Raw genomic sequence first — 18799 nt, 5'->3', positions numbered from 1 at the left:
TGCTCCGGGTGAACTGCGCATGCGCCGACCACAGCGTGCATTTGTTTGCTCAGTGACCTGCACGGACGGTCGAGTGTTTTGTTTAAAGTACACACTACACAGACAGAAACCATAAAATATTAAAATCTCTGATATGGTGATTGTAGTAGTGCATCCATAAATGGCATAAGTACTATTTTAAACTGAATGTAGCCGACGTATGTTATTTTTTTCTTTATTCTGCTCGAATTTATTAGTTTTTTCACTCGTAATTGGTAGACTAATTAGTTAACTAACGTTTGAATTTCGTTTTATCAACTTCGGTTTCGTTTGTTTACATTACATTAACCCCTGTTCGAAGTGTATGCTGTATGTTACAATGTACTCAAATCACTGATCGGTATTACAGATTTGCCATTTTTAGAACTCAGTTCGTTACATATTACTTTGCGATATGTATTGTTTTTCGCTATGAATAACGCTACTTACGTGAGTAAATATTTCTCATCACTTTGCTGGATTAGAGTTAACTCGATTGCTTCTTTTTTTGGAAGTGTTTTTTTCTCCCACAACAATCTGTGTCAACAAAATCTTGAAAAATGGCCAATATTGCGAAGAAAATCCGATTTTTTTGACCGGAAATGGCGTATTTTTCGAGATTTTGCATTTAGGGAAATACTACTTGCCAAGTCAAGGACTCTGTGTAGTCGGTGTAATAACAGTTCACGCTTCAATATGATTATTATTTTTGTTTCAGTTATTCCCGAGAACAGATGATTCAAGCGGAGTAAGCTTGCTATTAATAGATCGGATATCCTTGCACACTTGAAACGTAAGATATTCAGTTTTGGTTTGTATCGTAACTCTTAAGACTCTAGACTAGTAGGTATCTCTACTCGATAATCTACATAAATTGAGTGCCGTACGTTTGTTCGTAATTTTTAAATATAAAAAAAACTACTGTACCTGTATGTAAGTTCCTTCTGGTTAAATATTTATGACCGAACATAAATATGTGTATCGTAATAATTGTCTTAATAACCCTGTAACACCGTGCCATACGTTTCGAAGGATTCTATGTAACAGAATGGTACCAATTTGTGTCACATTAACGATTTTTGCTTTGTATAAATCAGTACCAAGAGACCAAGATACAATTGATCGTACCTTGACACGAGACAAAATACGACAACGAGTATTTGCCGGATCCATGTATCTCAAAGGGATGAAAACGAATGCTTCTTTAATCAATAGATATAATCAACTGATGATTAAACTTTCTGGATTTGATCAGAAATTGACAAAAATTCTTGATTTTTATCAACCTGCTAAAAAATCTCGTTTTTGTTCCTTAAAAATTCAAAAAAATTATGCAGTTTTGCTGAAATGGTCATAGAACATTTTTCAAGAAGGAAAAAATTGTGCAGGTCTTCTTTTTCACCAAAAAGTTGCGTAAAAAAGTCACTTATCTCCAAAAAATCTTGCTTTTTTCCAAAAATTGATAGAAGTTTTCACTTTTTTACCTTAAAATGTCAGAAATTGCCAAAAAGTTTTTTTGCTGAATTTATCAAAAAGCATTTTCCAAAAAAATCACTTTTTACCCGGAAGTTGCAAAAAAGTCTCACTTTTACGAAAAAAAAGTCTGTAAATTCCAAAAAGTCTCGTGTTTTTCCCAAAAATTGACGAAAATTCTCACTTTTTCCCCAATTATTACTAAAAAAAAATCTGGCTTATCACCTAAAAATGTCAAAAATTTTCGAAAAGTTTCACTTTTTGGGTAAAAAAAAATTGCTAAAAAGATTCTCCCCCTTTTGTATAAAATTACTGAAAATTTTCGCTTTTTTGAAAAAAGTTTCAATTTTTTCCAAAAATTATTTCAATTTTTGCTTTTTTGCTAAAAATTGCATAAAATTCTCACTTTTATGTCAAAAATAGTTGAAAAAAATTACCCAAGTCTCACTTTCTTAGCAGAAATTGGGAATAAGTGTCACTTTTTTGCCATTAATTACCTACCAAAACGTCCTGATTTATTTTTTGCTAAAGTCAAATTGTGTTTTTTTCACAAGAATTCTCGCTTTTTAGGAAAATTACTAAAAAATCTCACTTTTTACAAATAGTCTCGCTTTTTTTTGCCAGAAATTGCCAAAAAAGTAGCACTTTTTGACCATCAGGTGTAATTACCTGCCAAAACGTCCAGATTTTTACTAAAATTGTCAAATTTTTGCTTTTCGCCAAAAAAAAAAAAAATCTAAAATATTTTGCTTTTTTTCAAAAATTGTGCAAAATTCTTGTTTTGTTTGGCAGAAATTACCTAAGAGCCCTTCCTTTTGCTAAAGTTGTAAAAAAAATTCACTTTTTGCGGAAAATTGTCAAAATAACCCTCCATTGGCTGAAATTGTCAGAAAGGGTCGCTTTTTGTCAAAAATTTTCACTTTACCTATTTTTAATTTTTTCAAAAATTGCTCAAGAAGTCTCGTTTTTTTTAGAAATTGCAGAAAACCCTTCCTTTGGTTTTTGGCTTAAATTGTCAAAAGTGTCATTTGCACGAAAAGTTGTACAAAAGTCCAGTTTTTTTTTACAAAAATTGCAATGAAGCTCTTCCCTTTGTCTATAATTGTTAAAAGTTTCGCGTTTTCCCAAAAATTTCAAAAAAAAATTATTCTGCAAAAAATTGCGCTAAAGTATCTTTTTTTTGCCAGAAATAATTGTCAAAAAGCTGTTCCTTTTGATAAAATTGTAAAAAAATCACTTTTTACGAAAAATTGCCAAAATAACCCTCCTTTGGCTGAAATTATCAGAAGGGTCGCTTTCTGTCAAAAATTGCAAAAATCTTCACTTTGCCTGGTATTTTTAATTTTTTTCAAAAATTGCTCAAAAACTCAAAAAGTCTCGTTTTTTCAAAAATTGCAGAAAAACCTTCATTTGGGTTTTTGGCTAAAATTGTCAAAAGTGTCGTTTTCACGAAAAATTGTACAGAAGTCCAGTTTTTTTGCCAAAAATTGCAATGAAGCTCTTCCCTTGGTCTAAAATTGTTAGCGTTTTCCTGAAAATTTCAAAAAAAAATTATTTTGCAAACATTTTTTAATTTTTTAAAGAATTGTAATTGTCAAAAAGCCCTTCCTTTTGCTAAAATTGTCACAAAAGTTTTGCTTTTTGTTTTTGACAATTGAAAAAATTTTCATTTTGCCAAAATTACCAGAGTACGAGTGCCTACTGCTGTACAGCATCTAATAGAATGAAGACAGTAGGAAATTAACTCAGCAAAAAATATGAGTAAATAATTCATTGTGCCCTTCAGGCTGAGTAAGTTCAGCTTTCGTAATATTTTCGACTAAAGGAATCGTTTACCTGTATAAGCTAAGGAAAATTTTGAAAAACCAAATTTGCCAATTTAGAATAAAAGACTTCAACACGGCTAAAAGGAGATAAGTTTCCCTTAGATTTGAGGTTACTGGACTTGAAGTTGTGTTCTATTTACCCCTCTCACACCCCCCTCCCCAAAAATGTATAAAATTATTGATATTTGACCAGCATAAATATTAACTTTGATTGAGCAATGAAAATTTGGTATGCTTTCGTTTGTTTCAGAATCCAAATACACTGCGTAGAAGACTATTGTTGTGAAAATGGCGACGCTTTCGTTACGTATACACATCGTAGACGGCGATGTCACCAAAACGATGCAATTTGATCCGTCCACGTCGGTGCTCGACACATGCAGCATAATCCGAGATAAAATACTGGAAGCTGGTCGAGGAGAAGCTAAAGATTACGGTTTGTTCTTAGCCGACGAAGATGCAAAAAAAGGAGTATGGTTAGAGGCAGGCCGCAGTCTAGAATACTACATCTTACGTAACGGCGATTTATTAGAATACCGTAAAAAGCTACGAACGCTGAAAGTTCAAATGTTAGACGGTACCGTAAAAACAATGATGATCGACGACAGCCAGCCAGTGGCCAATTTGATGGTTGTGATTTGTACCAAACTTGGTATCACCAATCATGACGAATACGGTTTGATTCGAGAAACAAACGAAGACGAAACAGACCAAAGCCAAAAATCCTCCGGTTACGGAACGTTAACGCTGAGACGTAAACGCGAAGAAAAAGAACGAGATGCGAAAATGGATCAGCTGCGTAAAAAGTTGAAAACTGATGACGAGCTGAACTGGATAGATGTGTCGAAAACTTTACGCGAGCAAGGCATCAGCGAAGGCGAACCGGTCTTGTTAAGACGTAAATTTTTCTTTTCCGATGGTAACATAGATTCGCACGATCCGGTCCAGTTGAATTTATTATACGTGCAGGCTCGAGACGCGATCCTAGACGGAACCCATCCGGTAACCGAAGATCTGGCGTGCCAGTTAGCTGGCATACAAGTACACATACAGTTTGGAAACCACAACGAAGCCAAGCATAAGCCTCCTTTCTTAGACTTGAAAGAATTCTTGCCCCAGTCGTACGTGAAAGCCAAAGGTATCGAAAAGAAGGTATTCGCCGAGCACAAGAAACATTTCGGACTGTCCGAATTGGATGCTAAAGTTTTGTACACGAAAACTTGCAGATCATTGCCGACGTACGGTGTCACATTTTTCTTGGTCAAAGAAAAAATGAAAGGTAAAAACAAACTAGTTCCGAGGCTGCTGGGTATAAATAAAGATTCCGTACTACGACTCGATGAACGTACCAAAGAGATACTAAAAACATGGCCTTTGACTACCGTTCGCCGTTGGGGAGCGTCTCCGAATACGTTCACGTTAGATTTCGGCGATTATTCCGATCAATATTACTCTGTGCAGACTAGAGAAGCTGAACAAATTTTACAAATCATTGCCGGATACATAGATATCATATTGAAGAAGAAACAAGCCAAAGATCATTTCGGTATCGAAGGCGATGAAGGGTCTACTATGATCGAAGAGACCATTTCACCGTCCAAGGCTAGTATTCTGCAGCACGAGAATAACAAGGTGGCTAAAATCAATACCGAATCGGTGGCTAAACCCGCTATCATGAGGGCTGGTATGGAAGGCTCGAAACCGTATGGAACCGGTCACGTTGGTAGTGCGCAATTCACCACTGTCAGCGGTCAAATCAACGTCGGACATTCGCCGGTTAGTATTTATGACTTGATTAGTTTTGCAAAATGTCTCATACCTACTCAGTGGTTACAAGTACTGGGAGGGGGGGGGGGATTTCAGACTTGTATCAAAAGTTAGCCTACTCTCGTAGCATTTTTTTTTCAAGTACCCAAAAGTTTCGCATTTTGCCAAAAATTGATGAAAAAAATTTTTTTTGATCAAAAGTGTCCAAAAACTCTCATTTTGAGCTGAAATTGTCAAAAAGTCTCTTTCACGTTTTTCTAAAAATTATCCAAAAATTTTACACTTTTGCAAAAAATTACCGAGAGGCTTGCTTTTTTGTCAGAAATTGTTAAAAAGTATCTTCAATCTTACTTTTGACTAAAATAGCAAAAATTCTGACGTTTTCAAAAGAAAAAAAAAGAAACGGATAAAATTATAATTTACAAATGATTGCGAAAAATTCCAAACAGTCTCGCGTGTTTCCAAAATTTGTCCATAAATCTTGTTCGTTTTCCTAAAATATCCCAAAAGTTTTTTTTACAGAAATTGCCTAAACGTATCTCCTTTACTCCCCCCCCCCAATACTTCCCAAAAACTCCATTTTATTGCTAAAATTATAAAAAATTACTTGACCAAAATTTGTCATTTCGAGCATTGCATTTTTTCAAAAATCTTACTTTTTTAGTAGAAGTTTCCAAGAATTTTTTTTTTTGGCCAGTAGTTCACAAAAAGTCCTATTTTTTTTTCTAAAATTGACTCGCTTTTCTAGAAATTGACTAGAATTCGTCGTTTTGTTGTTAAAAATTCCAAAAAGATTCACGTAATTTTATGAAAAGTTGTCTGAAAATCATCCTTAATTGCCAAAAATTACATTTAAGTCTCGCTCTTTGACCATTAATTGCCAAAAAGTCTTACTGTTTACTGAAATTGTCAAAAATTCTCGCTCTTGGCTTTTCCTAAAATTCACATGTCGTTTTATTGCAAAAAATTCTCAAAAGTCTCACTTCTTTCAAAAATTGTCCAAAAATCTTGTTTATTCGCTAAAAATTATTCATAAAAAGTTTCGATTTTGTGCCAGAAATGATCAAAAGTATTTTTTTTGACCAGTAGCTCCCAAAAAGTTCTACTTTTACTAAAATATGTAATTGAGATTTGTCGATTATTTAAAAAAAATTCCCAAAAAACCTCAAAAAACTACCAAAAGTCCTGTTTTTTGCTAAAATTGTCAAAGTTTTGCTGTTAGCCAAAAATTTTAAAAAGTACTCGATTTGTAAGAAAATTGAAACGTCTTGCTTTTTTATCATACATTGTCAAAAATGACCAAAAATTCTCGTATTTTTAAAAAATTAAATTTAAAGTTGCAAAAAAATGTCCCTCTTTGGTCAGAAATAACGAAACATATTTTATTTGCTAAATGAAAGTATCGATTTTTGCTAAAATTGGAGTCTTTTTTTTACCAGAAATTACAAAAAATTCTCGTTTTTTAACAAATTGAAAAGTTGCAGAAAAATACCCCATTTTTATGAAAAATTGCATTCGACTACAATTTTAGCAAAAAGCAGAACTTCTTCTTCAACAATTATTTGCAATCACAATATGCAATTTTTGCTTGCAAATAATTGCTAAAGAAGTAGTCGTGCTTTTTACCTGAAATTGTCCCAAAAATTGTTTTTTTTTGTTTATCAAAAAGTTGCAAAAAAGTTTTCCATTTTTCATCAATATTAATGGCGAAAAAATAGTTTGTTTGCAACTTTCACAAACTACTCAAATTTCTCACTTTTTCACCAAAAAGATATAGTTTTTGGTAAAATTGTCAGTCTTGTTTTTTTCATGTTTCAATAAAAATTTTTACTGAAATTATAATTTTTCAAAAATTTTGACTAAAAATCTGTTTTTTAGGATTTTTGACCAAAATTCATTTTTTTTGAGAATTTTGACTGGAATTTTCATTTTTAAAGAATTTTGACTAAATTCCTCATTTTTTAAAAATTTTGACCAAAATTTTCATTTTTCAAGAATTTTGACCAATGTTTTCATTTTTTTAAAATTTTGACCAAAAGTCTAATTTTTCAAGATTTTTGACTAAAACTTTTATTTTTTAAGAATTTTTGACTGAAATTCAAATTTTTCAAAAATTTTGACTAGAACTCTCATTTTGCAAGAATTTTGACTCAATTCCTCATTTTTCAAGAATTTTGACCAAAATTCTCATTTTTTAAGAATTTTGATTAGAATTTTCATTTTTCAAGAATTTTGACTAAATTCCTCATTTTTTAAAAATTTTGACCAAAATTTTCATTTTTCAAGAATTTTGACCAATGTTTTCATTTTTTTAAAATTTTGACCAGAAGTCTAATTTTTCAAGATTTTTGACTAAAACTTTTATTTTTTAAGAATTTTTGACTGAAATTCAAATTTTTCAAAAATTTTGACTAGAACTCTCATTTTGCAAGAATTTTGACTCAATTCCTCATTTTTCAAGAATTTTGACCGAAATTCTCATTTTTCAAGAATTTTGATTAGAATTTTAATTTTTTAAGAATTTTGACTAAATTTCTCATGTTTTAAGAATTTTGACCAAAATTCTCATTTTTTAAGAATTTTGACTAAAAGCCCAATTTTTTAGAGTTTTGACCAAAAGTCTCATTTTTTAAGAATTTTGATTAGAATTCTAATTTTTAAAGAATTTTGACTAAAATTCTCATTTTTCAAGTATTTTGATTGAACTTTTTGCCAAAAATTCCAAATTGTGAAGCTCTTTTCCAAAAGTTATCCCGAAGACTTGTTTTTTTACCGGAAATACAATTGTCAAAGTCTCGCTTTTCAATCAATACGTTACAAAATACGTACACAGTAGTTCAACTTTTCAATATTACCAACCAGAACATTTTCTTTTGTAAAGTTCTGGGTCTGTGATGATTTTTCTACATCAAAATGTTTTGTTCTCTTTTTCTAGGTGGTCATGCAACGTAGTCAAGTCAGCAACTTGATGACCGAGCCGCAGAAAGCACTGTTGTCGAAAATCAGCATGACTCAAGAGACAATCCGAACGATCGAGGGTGAACTACAACAAAAACTAATAATACCAGATTCGGCCAGCAGCTCGTGGAAAGAGACAGCGGTCAGCAGCAATAAACAAACCGTCAGCTCTCATATAGCAGCCATGAACGCAGCCACCGCCCAACTGATCACTTCGACATCCGGCAGCCAAATGGATTACACCAGTGTCGAAGAAGCCATCAACTCGATCACCACCAATTTACCTCAAATGAGCCAAGGTGTACGAATGATAGCAGCTCTGAGCGACGAACGTAGCGGCGATCAGTTGCTAGACGCTACTCGTAAATTATGTTCAGCGTTTACCGATCTGTTGAACGCGGTGCAGCCGGCGCAGTCTCAACCGCAGCCCGGTACCGGTCGTCAGACATTGCTGAACGCAGCCAGTCGCGTTGGCGAAGCGTCTCGTCGCATGATGACCGAAATACGTCAAAGCAAAGACGAATCCAAGGATATGCTGCTCGGTTTGGCCGAAGGTGTAGCCAATACTACCGCTGTGTTGGTGATAAAAGCCAAAAGCGTAGCAGCCACTGCTCCCGACCAAAGGCAACAAGCTGCCGTTATCGGAGCCGCCACGAAATGTGCTCTGGCCACTTCGCAATTGGTTGCCTGCACAAAGGTGGTCGCATCCACCGTTGAGAATCGAAGTTGTCGCGAACAGCTGGTAATGGCTGCTAAAGAGGTGATGAACGCGATGGAAGATTTGGTATCGGTTTGCGGTCTATCCGTACCGGAGGAAAGAAACAGCCTTCTGAAGGATTTGATCGCCGCTGTCGCCGAAGTAACCACTTCATTGAACAGACTTATAAATCAGGTGAAAATTTCCAAAGCGGCGGCTCTCGCGAACGCAGCTCCTGCGCAGCAGAAACCCGTCCAACCTCCTCCTGCCACCGTCGTCGTCCAAGACAAAATTCAAACCGAAACCGTGGCTAAAACGAACGGCGTCTCTGAACCGATCGTTCAGACTACCAGCGAGAAACTGTATTCGGAAGAGAAGTCTTCGTATTCGGTGCCCCAAAGTCCTCCAGTCAAGTACTACACAGCGACGGTGAGCAAAGTGATTTACAATATTTCCCAAGCCATGCATCGCGTCTCCGACGTCGAAAGTTACAAATCGTTCGAAAACGAAGAAACCACCAGTTACGAATACCATACGCGAATGGTTTCCGCCACCAAAGAGATCGGCAAACTGACCCAAGAGATGATGAGCAAACCGTGGAGCGACGATAACAAATTCGACCAAGCTCTATCCCAATCTTACTCGCAGCTATCTTCCGACTGCATCAGCTTCGTAGCCAACCAGGCAGCTCAATCGCCCCAAACTGGCGAAAAACTCACCACCGGAGTTCGCGATCTAGGTTCGGCCTGCATAAACGCCGTCAAAATCGCAGCCAGCACTTCTCCCGGTAACACGTACGCGTCCAAAGAACGCACCGAAAAAGCCAAACACGTTGCCGAAAACGTATCCAACGTGTTATCCACCTTACAGACGTGTTCACGTGGCACACAAGCCTGCAACAGTGCCGCCAGCACCGTATCTGGAATCATCGGCGATTTGGATACTATCATCATGTTCGCTACTGCCGGAACACTGCATGCGGAAAAAGAAAATGAGACGTTCGCCGATCATCGCGAAAGCATTTTGAAAACTGCCAAAGCGCTCGTCGAAGATACTAAAACACTGGTGTCCGGAGCCGCCTCTTCCCAAGAACAACTCGCCGAAGCGGCCCGAAATGCTGTATCTACCATTACACATCTGGCTGAAGTCGTCAAGTACGGAGCAGCGTCGCTTGGTTCTGATAATCCCGAATCGCAAGTTATGCTCATTAATGCTGTTAGAGATGTAGCCAATGCTCTGGGAGATTTGATACAAGCCACTAAATGCGCCGCTGGTAAAGGTACGTTTGTCTCGAGTTATTATCACATCTGTAAACAGAAAAATCACCAGGTCCATTCAACAGCTGTATAAGGACGTAGGAAATATTTACACCCCCGCCCCCACCTGTTCGATCCTCTAAAACAGATATTTTTTCTTGAAGTGAACATCCTAAGGACCATTTTAAGGCATACTTGCCAAAAAAAAGTTCACCTGACAGGTTATTCGAAATCGCAGATCTTGATGTTTAACCTGAAAGATATCTCAATTTACTCACGAAAATTTTTGAACCGGACAAAATTGGAAAGAGAATTTTAAAAATATCACCAGCCAAAATTTCAGCTGGTGAAGCGCATTTCTCGATTTTTGGTGAATTTTTAAAAATCAAATTTGTACCAAAAATGAAAAAAAAAATATCAAACTTTGACCAAATTGACCTAGAAAGCTGAAATTTGAGATATACCCTATTTTCGACCTGTAAAATCAATTGGAAACGGTTTCGAACCGTTTTGAGCAGTTTTGAAGCCTACAGTAGATTTTTGGGGCTTGAAATGTCCACTAAATTTTACCAAAAGAAGTTCTGAGTCGATTGCAGGCAGTTTCAATCCATTTTGGAGCCACTAGCAGCTTAAATCTGTTGAAATCATGTTAGGAACGTATGCTCGAGATTGGTAGTGACCCATTTGACCGATTACACTTATTTTTTCCAAAACTCGCCTTGTTCCAGTTCGAAACAATATTTTTTTGTCCAGCGATTTCGTTATTGAAAATTTGGAAAATACATTTACTTTTTGTTAAAGTTTTCCAAGGGTTTATTTTTTTTCCAAAAATTGCATAAAGTTTTCCCTTTTTTAGCAAAAAATTCTCTAAAAGTCTCTCGTGTATTCCAAATTTAGACAAAAGTCTTGTTTTGTGTGCCAGAAGTACATAGTCGCTAGAAAACCATGATTTTTACTTAAATTATCAAAGTCTCGCATTTTACCGAAAATTACCAAAAATTTGCACTTTTTTTTTTGCCGAGAATTGTTAAAGTTGTCAACAACTTCCCGTTTTCTGTCAAAAACCAAACGGAATCGCTTTTGGGCCAGAAATTGGCAAAAAGTTCTGCCCTGCATTAAAGTGGTCAGTCTGGTTTTTTATCGAACATTGCTCTAAATTCTCACATTTCTGCAATAAATGGTCAGAAATTATCACTTTTTCACCGAACAAGGTGCAGAATAATCCAATTTTTTTGACATAAATTGCAATGAAGTGTCATTTTTTGGTCAATAATTTCCAAAATGTCCTGCTTTTTGCTGAAATTGTTGCAGTCCTGATCGAATTTTTGTATGGTTTTTTCCTGCATTAAAAAGTTGTGTGCACATTTTCTTTTTTGAAAAAAAAAAATCAATCCGTGCTCACTAACTCACTAAAATTTTTTCTAAAGTTGTAAAAGTCTCACTTTCTGCCAAAAAAAAAATCAAAAAAACTCCCTATTTGTCAAAATTGTCAAAAAGTATGTACATATCAATTTTTTTCCAAAACTTAGAAAAGTTGAAAAAGTTGCTGCGATTTTGACAAAAATTAATTTTGTCGCCAATAATTGTCAAAAAATCCTGCTTTTCGCTAAAATTGCCATTCAATATTTTTTGACGAAATATTCTCGAGTTTTTGTCAAGTTGCTAAAAAATTTCATTTTTGACCAAAGATTCAAAAAAATTTAATTTTTTTTCAAAATTGTCCATAAGTTTTACTTTTTTGTCTGCAATTTTCAAAAATCCTTACTTTTTACTAAAATTGTCAAAAAATGGAGCTTTTTAGCAAAAAAGGTAAAAATATTTCATTTTTTAAAAAATTCCTAAAAATCTTACTTTTTAAAAAAAAATGGTCTCATAAAATCCTTCTTTTTGCTCAAATTGACTTTCAAAAAATTTTCATTTTTTCGCAAGATTTCTGAAAAGTTCTAATTTTTTTAAAAATAGCTCAAAATCTAGCTTTTTGCCAAAAATTGTTTTTTTTAAACGAAAATTTCACAAATTCTCACCGTTGGCGAATTGTCAGAAAGTCTCGCCTTTGTACCAAAAAGTTGCAAAATCGTTCATCTTTTTCAATTAAAGAACCCGAAAAGTTTAATTTAAAATTTCGCAAGATTTCTGAAAAGTTCTAATTTTTTTAAAAATAGCTCAAAATCTAGCTTTTTGCCAAAAATTGTTTTTTTTAAACGAAAATTTCACAAATTCTCACCGTTGGCGAATTGTCAGAAAGTCTCGCCTTTGTACCAAAAGTTGCAAAATCGTTCATCTTTTTCAATTAAAGAACCCGAAACGTTTAATTTGAAATGTTATGTTTTTTTGGCCATTTTTTTCTGAATTAAAAAGTTTAGTTCATGTGTCTCTTTTTTGCTTACTTTTTGGTTACTTTTTTGAGCTTTTTTTGTGGCTAAAGTTACATTTTTTTGAAAAGATCTGGAACAAGCTCTAGCTGTGGTTAAAAAATGTAAAAATAAATTTTTTTGACTTTCATTGATTTGAAGTTTTCAGAGTGGATTTTGGAGTTGTTTTTAGGTCAAAAAATAATGATTCAAAAATTACCTTGTGACCTATCAAAATGGGTTGAAATTTTGCGATGAATTTAAATATTTCCACAAAAATGTTTTTTGAGGTTTTTGAAAAATGTTGATCCCAAAGTTGTGTTATGCTTTTTGGGATTTTAAAAAAAGTGTCATGCGACCTATCAAAATGGGTTAAAATTTCGCAAGAAATTAAAATGTTTTTACGAAAATGTTTTTTGAACATTTTTGAATCATTTTGAGCCCAAAGTAGGGTCATAATATTCGGGTGTTCTAAAAAAGTGTCGTAAAACCTGTTGAAATGGGTTAAAAAATTTCGAAATATCTCAATGAAAATGTTTTTTAAGCAATTCTGAAAAATTTTGACTTTGAAATTTGAGTCAATTTCTCGGATACTTATGATAAATTCGGGTTGTTTTTCATTTCGACGATCTGATGCTCGAAAATTCTGTTTCATCTCCTGTAATCGACTTTTCGTATCAATTTTTCGTCATTTTCTACTCTGGCGCACAAAACTAGTTCCCAAAACGCTGTTGAATTTACGAACGAAAAGTGTTCCCTTCTTGTTTATTGTTGTAATGATTTCAATACACTGATGGAATTTTTTTTGTGCCATTTACAGGTGCCAACGATCCATCAATGGCTTACCTGAAAGAATCAGCTCGCGTCATGGTCACAAACCTGACATCATTGCTGAAAACAGTGAAGGTAGTCGAAGACGAACATTCGCGAGGCACCAGAGCTTTGGAATCGACGATCGAAGCTATTGCCCAAGAGCTGCGCTCGCTAAGCGGTACCAGCAGCGCTACATCTACTGCCGGATACGGTGTCACTGCCTCGCCCGAGGACCTGATCCGTAGCACGAAAGCTATAACGTTGGCTACAGCCAAAGCAGTGGCGGCTGGTAACAGTTGCAAGCAAGAAGATGTGATTATCGCGGCGAACATGGGACGTAAAGCGATCAGCGATATGCTGGCCATTTGCCGAGGATGCGCCAATAACACAGACGACCCTAAACTGGCCGAGCGAGTATTGCAATTAGGCCGCGACACTGCTACCGAATATCGCGAATTGCTGCAAGTAATATTGAACATACTGCGACCTAGCCAAGGCAGCGACGCCATCGATCCGAAGCAAACACTGCCGCAAATATCGCGAAACATCGCCTCTACCATCGCCGAACTTGTTTCGGTGGCCGAACTACTCAAAGGTGACGATTGGGTCAGTCCAGACGATCCGACCACCATAGCTGAAAACGAACTGCTAGGAGCTGCCGCCTCTATAGACGCAGCCGCCCGCAAATTGGCCAGTCTGAAGCCCAGACGAAGCGTTCACCACGAAACTGACGAATCACTCAATTTCAACGAGATGATTCTAGAAGCAGCCAAATCGATAGCCGCAGCCACCTCGGCCCTGATCAAGGCAGCTTCTGCAGCCCAACGCGAATTGGTAGATACGGGCAAAGTGAGCCGTATGCCGTTGACCAGCTCGGACGACGGACAATGGTCCGAAGGTTTGATATCGGCCGCTCGACTCGTAGCTGCTGCGACCCACAGTCTCGTCGAATCGGCCAATTCCCTCGTCCAGGGTATTTCCAGCGAAGAGAAGCTGATATCAGCAGCCAAGCAGGTGGCTTCATCCACCGCTCAGCTCTTGGTCGCTTGCAAAGTGAAGGCCGATCCCGATAGCGATACTACCAAACGATTACAGGCAGCCGGAAATGCTGTCAAACGAGCCACCGATAATCTGGTGCGAGCTGCGCAACAAGCCATACAGCACGATGAAGAACGAAGCTTGATATTGAACAAACGAATGGTCGGTGGCATCGCTCAAGAGATTAATGCCCGTTCCGAAGTACTCAGAATCGAAAAAGAACTAGAAGAAGCCAGAAATCGTCTGACTGCTATTAGACAAGCCAAATACAAACTTCGAGGTGATGGAAGCGTTTACGAAGTCGAATCCGACTAGTTCGATTCTACTGGTTATTCAAACTGTACCAAATGCCTGCGTCTTATTTTTACCTAAGTTCACTTTCATTCTATTTTATAAGGTTTTGTGGAGACTACTCGTTTTTTTTTTTACTCCCCTTTTCCCACCATTTTAACACTTCTCTACCGACCCAATCGTTGAAATAACGTCTATATGTAGTTGACGTTTATTGAATTTCATTCGTAATGAACTTTCAATCTGTGGTCTGACCTGCAAAAAGAGTCGATTTGGCTGACTTTTTCGTGGTTCAAAAAATTCAGTTGGATTTTAATAAGTATGTAGAATATGGGTCTCAAAAGACATAAAAGACTTACATGTATCAGATTTTTACTTCAACAAAAATGTTTTTGAGCTCTTTTAAAACAATTTTAAGATCCAAAATCGGGTTATGTTTTTTTTTGAAAATTTCGGAAAAAATGGCCATGTGATCTATCTAATTAGGAGTATAAATAAACCGTTGTAAAATTATTCAAAAGTGACCTTGCAACCCATCAAAATAGGTTAAAATTTCGCGAGGATTACAAATATCTCAATGAAAATGTGGCTTGGCCATTTTTGAGCAATTTTGAACCCAAATTTAGGCCGTGATGTTTGAGATTTTTGAAAACGTGTCATGCGACCTATCAAGATGGGTTAAAATTTTGTGAGAAATTGAAAAATTGCAACTAAAATGTATTTAGACATTTCAAAATAATTTTAAGTTCAAAATTAAGCCATGATTTTTGAAATTTTTGAACAAGAGTCAAGTAACCGGTCAAAATTGGTTAAAATTTTACTAGAAATTGAAATACTTCAACGAAAACTTTTTATGAGCATTTTTTAAAGAATTATTCCAAGTACCAAAATCAGGACATGTTTTTTTGAATTTGTCGAAAAAATGGTAATGTAGCCTATCTGATTAGGTTACAATTTTGACAAAAAAAAATAGTAAAAAATTTGAGCAGTTTTGAAAAATTTTGAGCTCAAAATGAAAACATGATTTTTGGGACCTTTGAAGAAGGTGTCATGCAACCCATCAAAATGGGTTAAAATTCTAGCAGAAAATCAAACATTTCAATGAACAAAATTTTGAACAGTTTTGAAAAATTGTGGGCTAAAAATTGGTCAGGATTTTCGATGAAAACCTGTTCAAAAAAGACCAACTTTGAGCTCAAAATGTTTCGAAACTGTTCAAAAAAAAGTTGGTGAAAAATTTTAATTTTTTGGTGAAATTTTGAGCTATTTTGATTGGTCACATGGCCTTTTTTGAAAACCCTGTAAATATTGACCAATTTTGAGCTCAACAATTTCCAACACTTGACAAGATATTTTTATATGTGGAAATTTTCGATTTTTTGGTAAAAATCTTGACCATTTTGATGAATTACATGACACCTTTTCTAGAAGTCTCAAAAATCATTATCTCAATTCGGCTTCAAAATCATTCAAAACTGGGATGCTCATCATGAGCGATTTCACCTTCTGTGGGACTGTCTTCGGGGCTATCAAAGCTCCAAAGTGACCCAGTCATTGGAAAACTTCATTGTTTTAAAAAATAAAGTAGAAAAATCCTCATTAAAAATTAAAAAAAAGGTATGTCGTTTTTATTTTTAAAAAAAACAATTTTATTTTTATTTTTAAAAAAATGGTATTTTTTTTTTAATTGAAAAAACATAGAAATTATTTTTTGGAATTGAAAAAAATAAAATAAAATATGTACGTTCATAAAAACATTTACGAAGTTGAACCAGCTGCCTATTTTTTTTTTTTTTTTTTTTTTTCAAATATAAAAACAACGATTAAAAATAAAAGAAATATTTTTTTAAAAATAGAAAACACGTCTAAGTATAAAAATTAAAAAACATTTAAAATAGAAAAATCTCTCTAAAAAAAAAAGTTAGAAAAAACGATTATACAAAGCTCACATATCCAACGATTGTTCAAAAATGCTCAAAATACATTTTCATAGGAATATTTAAATTTCCTATGAAATTTTAACTCATTTTGATAAATCGCATGACATTTTTTTCAAAAATCATGACTCAATTTTGGGCTCAATATTTTTCGAAAATGGTCGGAGAACATTTTCGTCGAAATATTTACAGTTCTTGCAAAATTTTAACACATTTTGATTGGTGGCAAGGTCACTTTTGAATAATTCAGCAATGGTTCATTTTTACTCAGAATTGGGGGAGGGGCTGACTTTCAAATTCAACTGAATTCTATTGTGCTAATCGCTTTTGCAAATTTTGGCTCAATGGACGTGGTACGAACTTCTTTATGCTGTAAGCATTTTTGCACTGAATTTGCACAAAAATCTTACTCGACCGAAGGGGCTCTTGCAAGCTGAAGTAATCATGCCTACATTCGAACTGAGGGAAGTGTCCAATACCTACTTTCCTGTGAAATATATTTTTAGGTTCGAGCCATTTTGAAAATTGGTGGTTTTTAGGCTCCACCCCCTCTTCTCCTCGTCCATTGCTCTATTGCAAATATTCAAAATACGTCTTTTCTGACTTTTCAGACTCTTATCTGCAATCCTGCATATAAGACTAGAATCGACTGAATTTTTCGGCTCGCAGAATGTCAGCCAAATTCTATTTCTAGAGCACTTTTCGCCAGTTGGACTGTAGACTATTTTCTTCTATCAATTTTGTTTCCTATTTTCGTTCGTTTTATTTTCCCGGTTATTTATTACCTATTACTAGGTACCCATCTAGCTTTACATTGTACTTTTTGGCTGCTATTATTTGAACTGAGAAACCCAATTAATTTGCACACTGCCCCCTCCCCCTTTAATTTTTCTCTCCACATTAGAGTTATCTAGTTCTAAATTTTTTCCTAATCGACAACGCGACCAATGATTTTGCGCAGCTGCTATATATTTTTCAAATGTTTTTATTGTGTTAATTTTTTTCTTCATTTTAAATTTTTTTACAACTCGAATAATGAGTTTCGAAGCACAAACTACACGAATGAACTGTGATCGATATTAAAGTGCCTTATAGCCTTTTTAAATTTTTCCTCAGTTGGACTGCCTTCGAAATATCGAAAAAAGAACTGAATTTGTCAGGTTTCAATATTTCGAAATACGATTACAAGTTTATTAATGATTGAAGAACGTTCCGTTCAAAATTACCCACCTACTTTGTAACTTTGATATTGTATTTATTACGGAAAGTAAATTCGCTTTACAGTACCGTAGGTACATTTTCAGGTATTTTGATAATACATACCTTTATTGATTCGGCTTCATATTTCCCGGTGCACTTATTGTTCGATTTTCATTTTGTTTGTTTACTTATTTATATTATTTTAAGTGTTTTTTAAAATACGTAGCTATACTTACTATAACAAAATCATTTTGATTTTAACAGCGTGTATGTGTGTAATTGTTTTTTTTTTTTTTTACTGAGCATTGGAGAAGAATTTCAACTTGCTTTGCCATAGTCGATTGCTCGTATTTTGAAAGGTGCTGTACTTTTAACAAATTGTTAAGTTTAAAAATTCATATTGCGTAATTTTTTGATTTCCGCTTCGCATCGAGTTTCCAGTGTTCTCTCACAAGTCACACCTAACGAGGAAATATTTTACATTTGTAAAAATAGCTACCTATACTAAAATTTATGCGGAATCAATTTGAGAGCTTCGAAGTCGTCTTATACTGTGTTCATAATTTTGTTGAATAATAACAAATGACGCGATGAAGTCGCATCGTCATCCTTTTTAAATCGCTTACCTATACCTATTCGCCTTTGTAAGGATTTTCATTTGCTTATTTACGTCGTTTAAATGAGATTTTATTCGTTATAATATTTATCTTATTATTTATTTTATTATTATTTATTTCTTAACTGTAGATTTTTCTGTTCGAAGTACCAGATAAACGACGCATTTACAAATGAAAACCCCCCAAAGAAAAGTTGTTGTATTTTTTGTAGTTCCAATTTCCAGACACGGATGTATTAATATAAGCTGGACTGGTGGTTTGAAATTTTGTTAATGTTATAGTGCCTGAGGTATAATTGTACTTAAACCTAAGACTCGCATTTATTCGACTAATTGGGTAGTTGATCTACTCTAAAATTAGCCCCGGTGTTGATTAATTTTCATTATACGTTATGTAGAATTTGTTTTGTATACTAAACATTTGTTTGTATTTTTAATGTCATGTGTTCCATTTGTGAAAATAAAGTGAAATAATTCTACATGATTTTAATTTTGTGTTTTTTCTTTCTTTTTTGAATTGCAGAATAGTGATTATTTTTGAAGAATGTTCTTCCTCAA

General features: G+C 34.7%; 1 protein-coding gene across 3 annotated transcripts; it reads left to right on the top strand.

The window, feature by feature from the left end:
* Nucleotides 1-73: 73 nt before the first annotated feature.
* LOC135840892 (talin-2-like) lies at nt 74-18731 on the top strand. Of its 3 annotated transcripts, XM_065357745.1 has the most exons (6): nt 84-197; nt 389-468; nt 737-811; nt 3568-5093; nt 8020-10018; nt 13167-18731. In XM_065357745.1, exons 4-6 carry the CDS (start codon nt 3606-3608, stop codon nt 14510-14512), a joined length of 4833 nt encoding a protein of 1610 aa, XP_065213817.1. In that variant the 5' UTR covers nt 84-197; nt 389-468; nt 737-811; nt 3568-3605; the 3' UTR covers nt 14513-18731. The 3 variants fall into 3 exon arrangements, with proteins under 3 accessions (XP_065213892.1, XP_065213817.1, XP_065213742.1); XM_065357820.1 differs by lacking the exon at nt 389-468 and having other exon boundaries at nt 74-197; XM_065357670.1 differs by having other exon boundaries at nt 84-468.
* The last annotated feature ends 68 nt before the right edge of the window (nt 18732-18799 follow it).

Source organism: Planococcus citri, chromosome 1 (assembly GCF_950023065.1).
Source record: "Planococcus citri chromosome 1, ihPlaCitr1.1, whole genome shotgun sequence".
Taxonomy (NCBI): Eukaryota; Metazoa; Arthropoda; class Insecta; order Hemiptera; family Pseudococcidae; genus Planococcus; species Planococcus citri.
The sequence above is the reverse complement of the archived record's forward strand: the minus strand, read 5'-3'. Positions and strand labels throughout refer to the sequence as shown.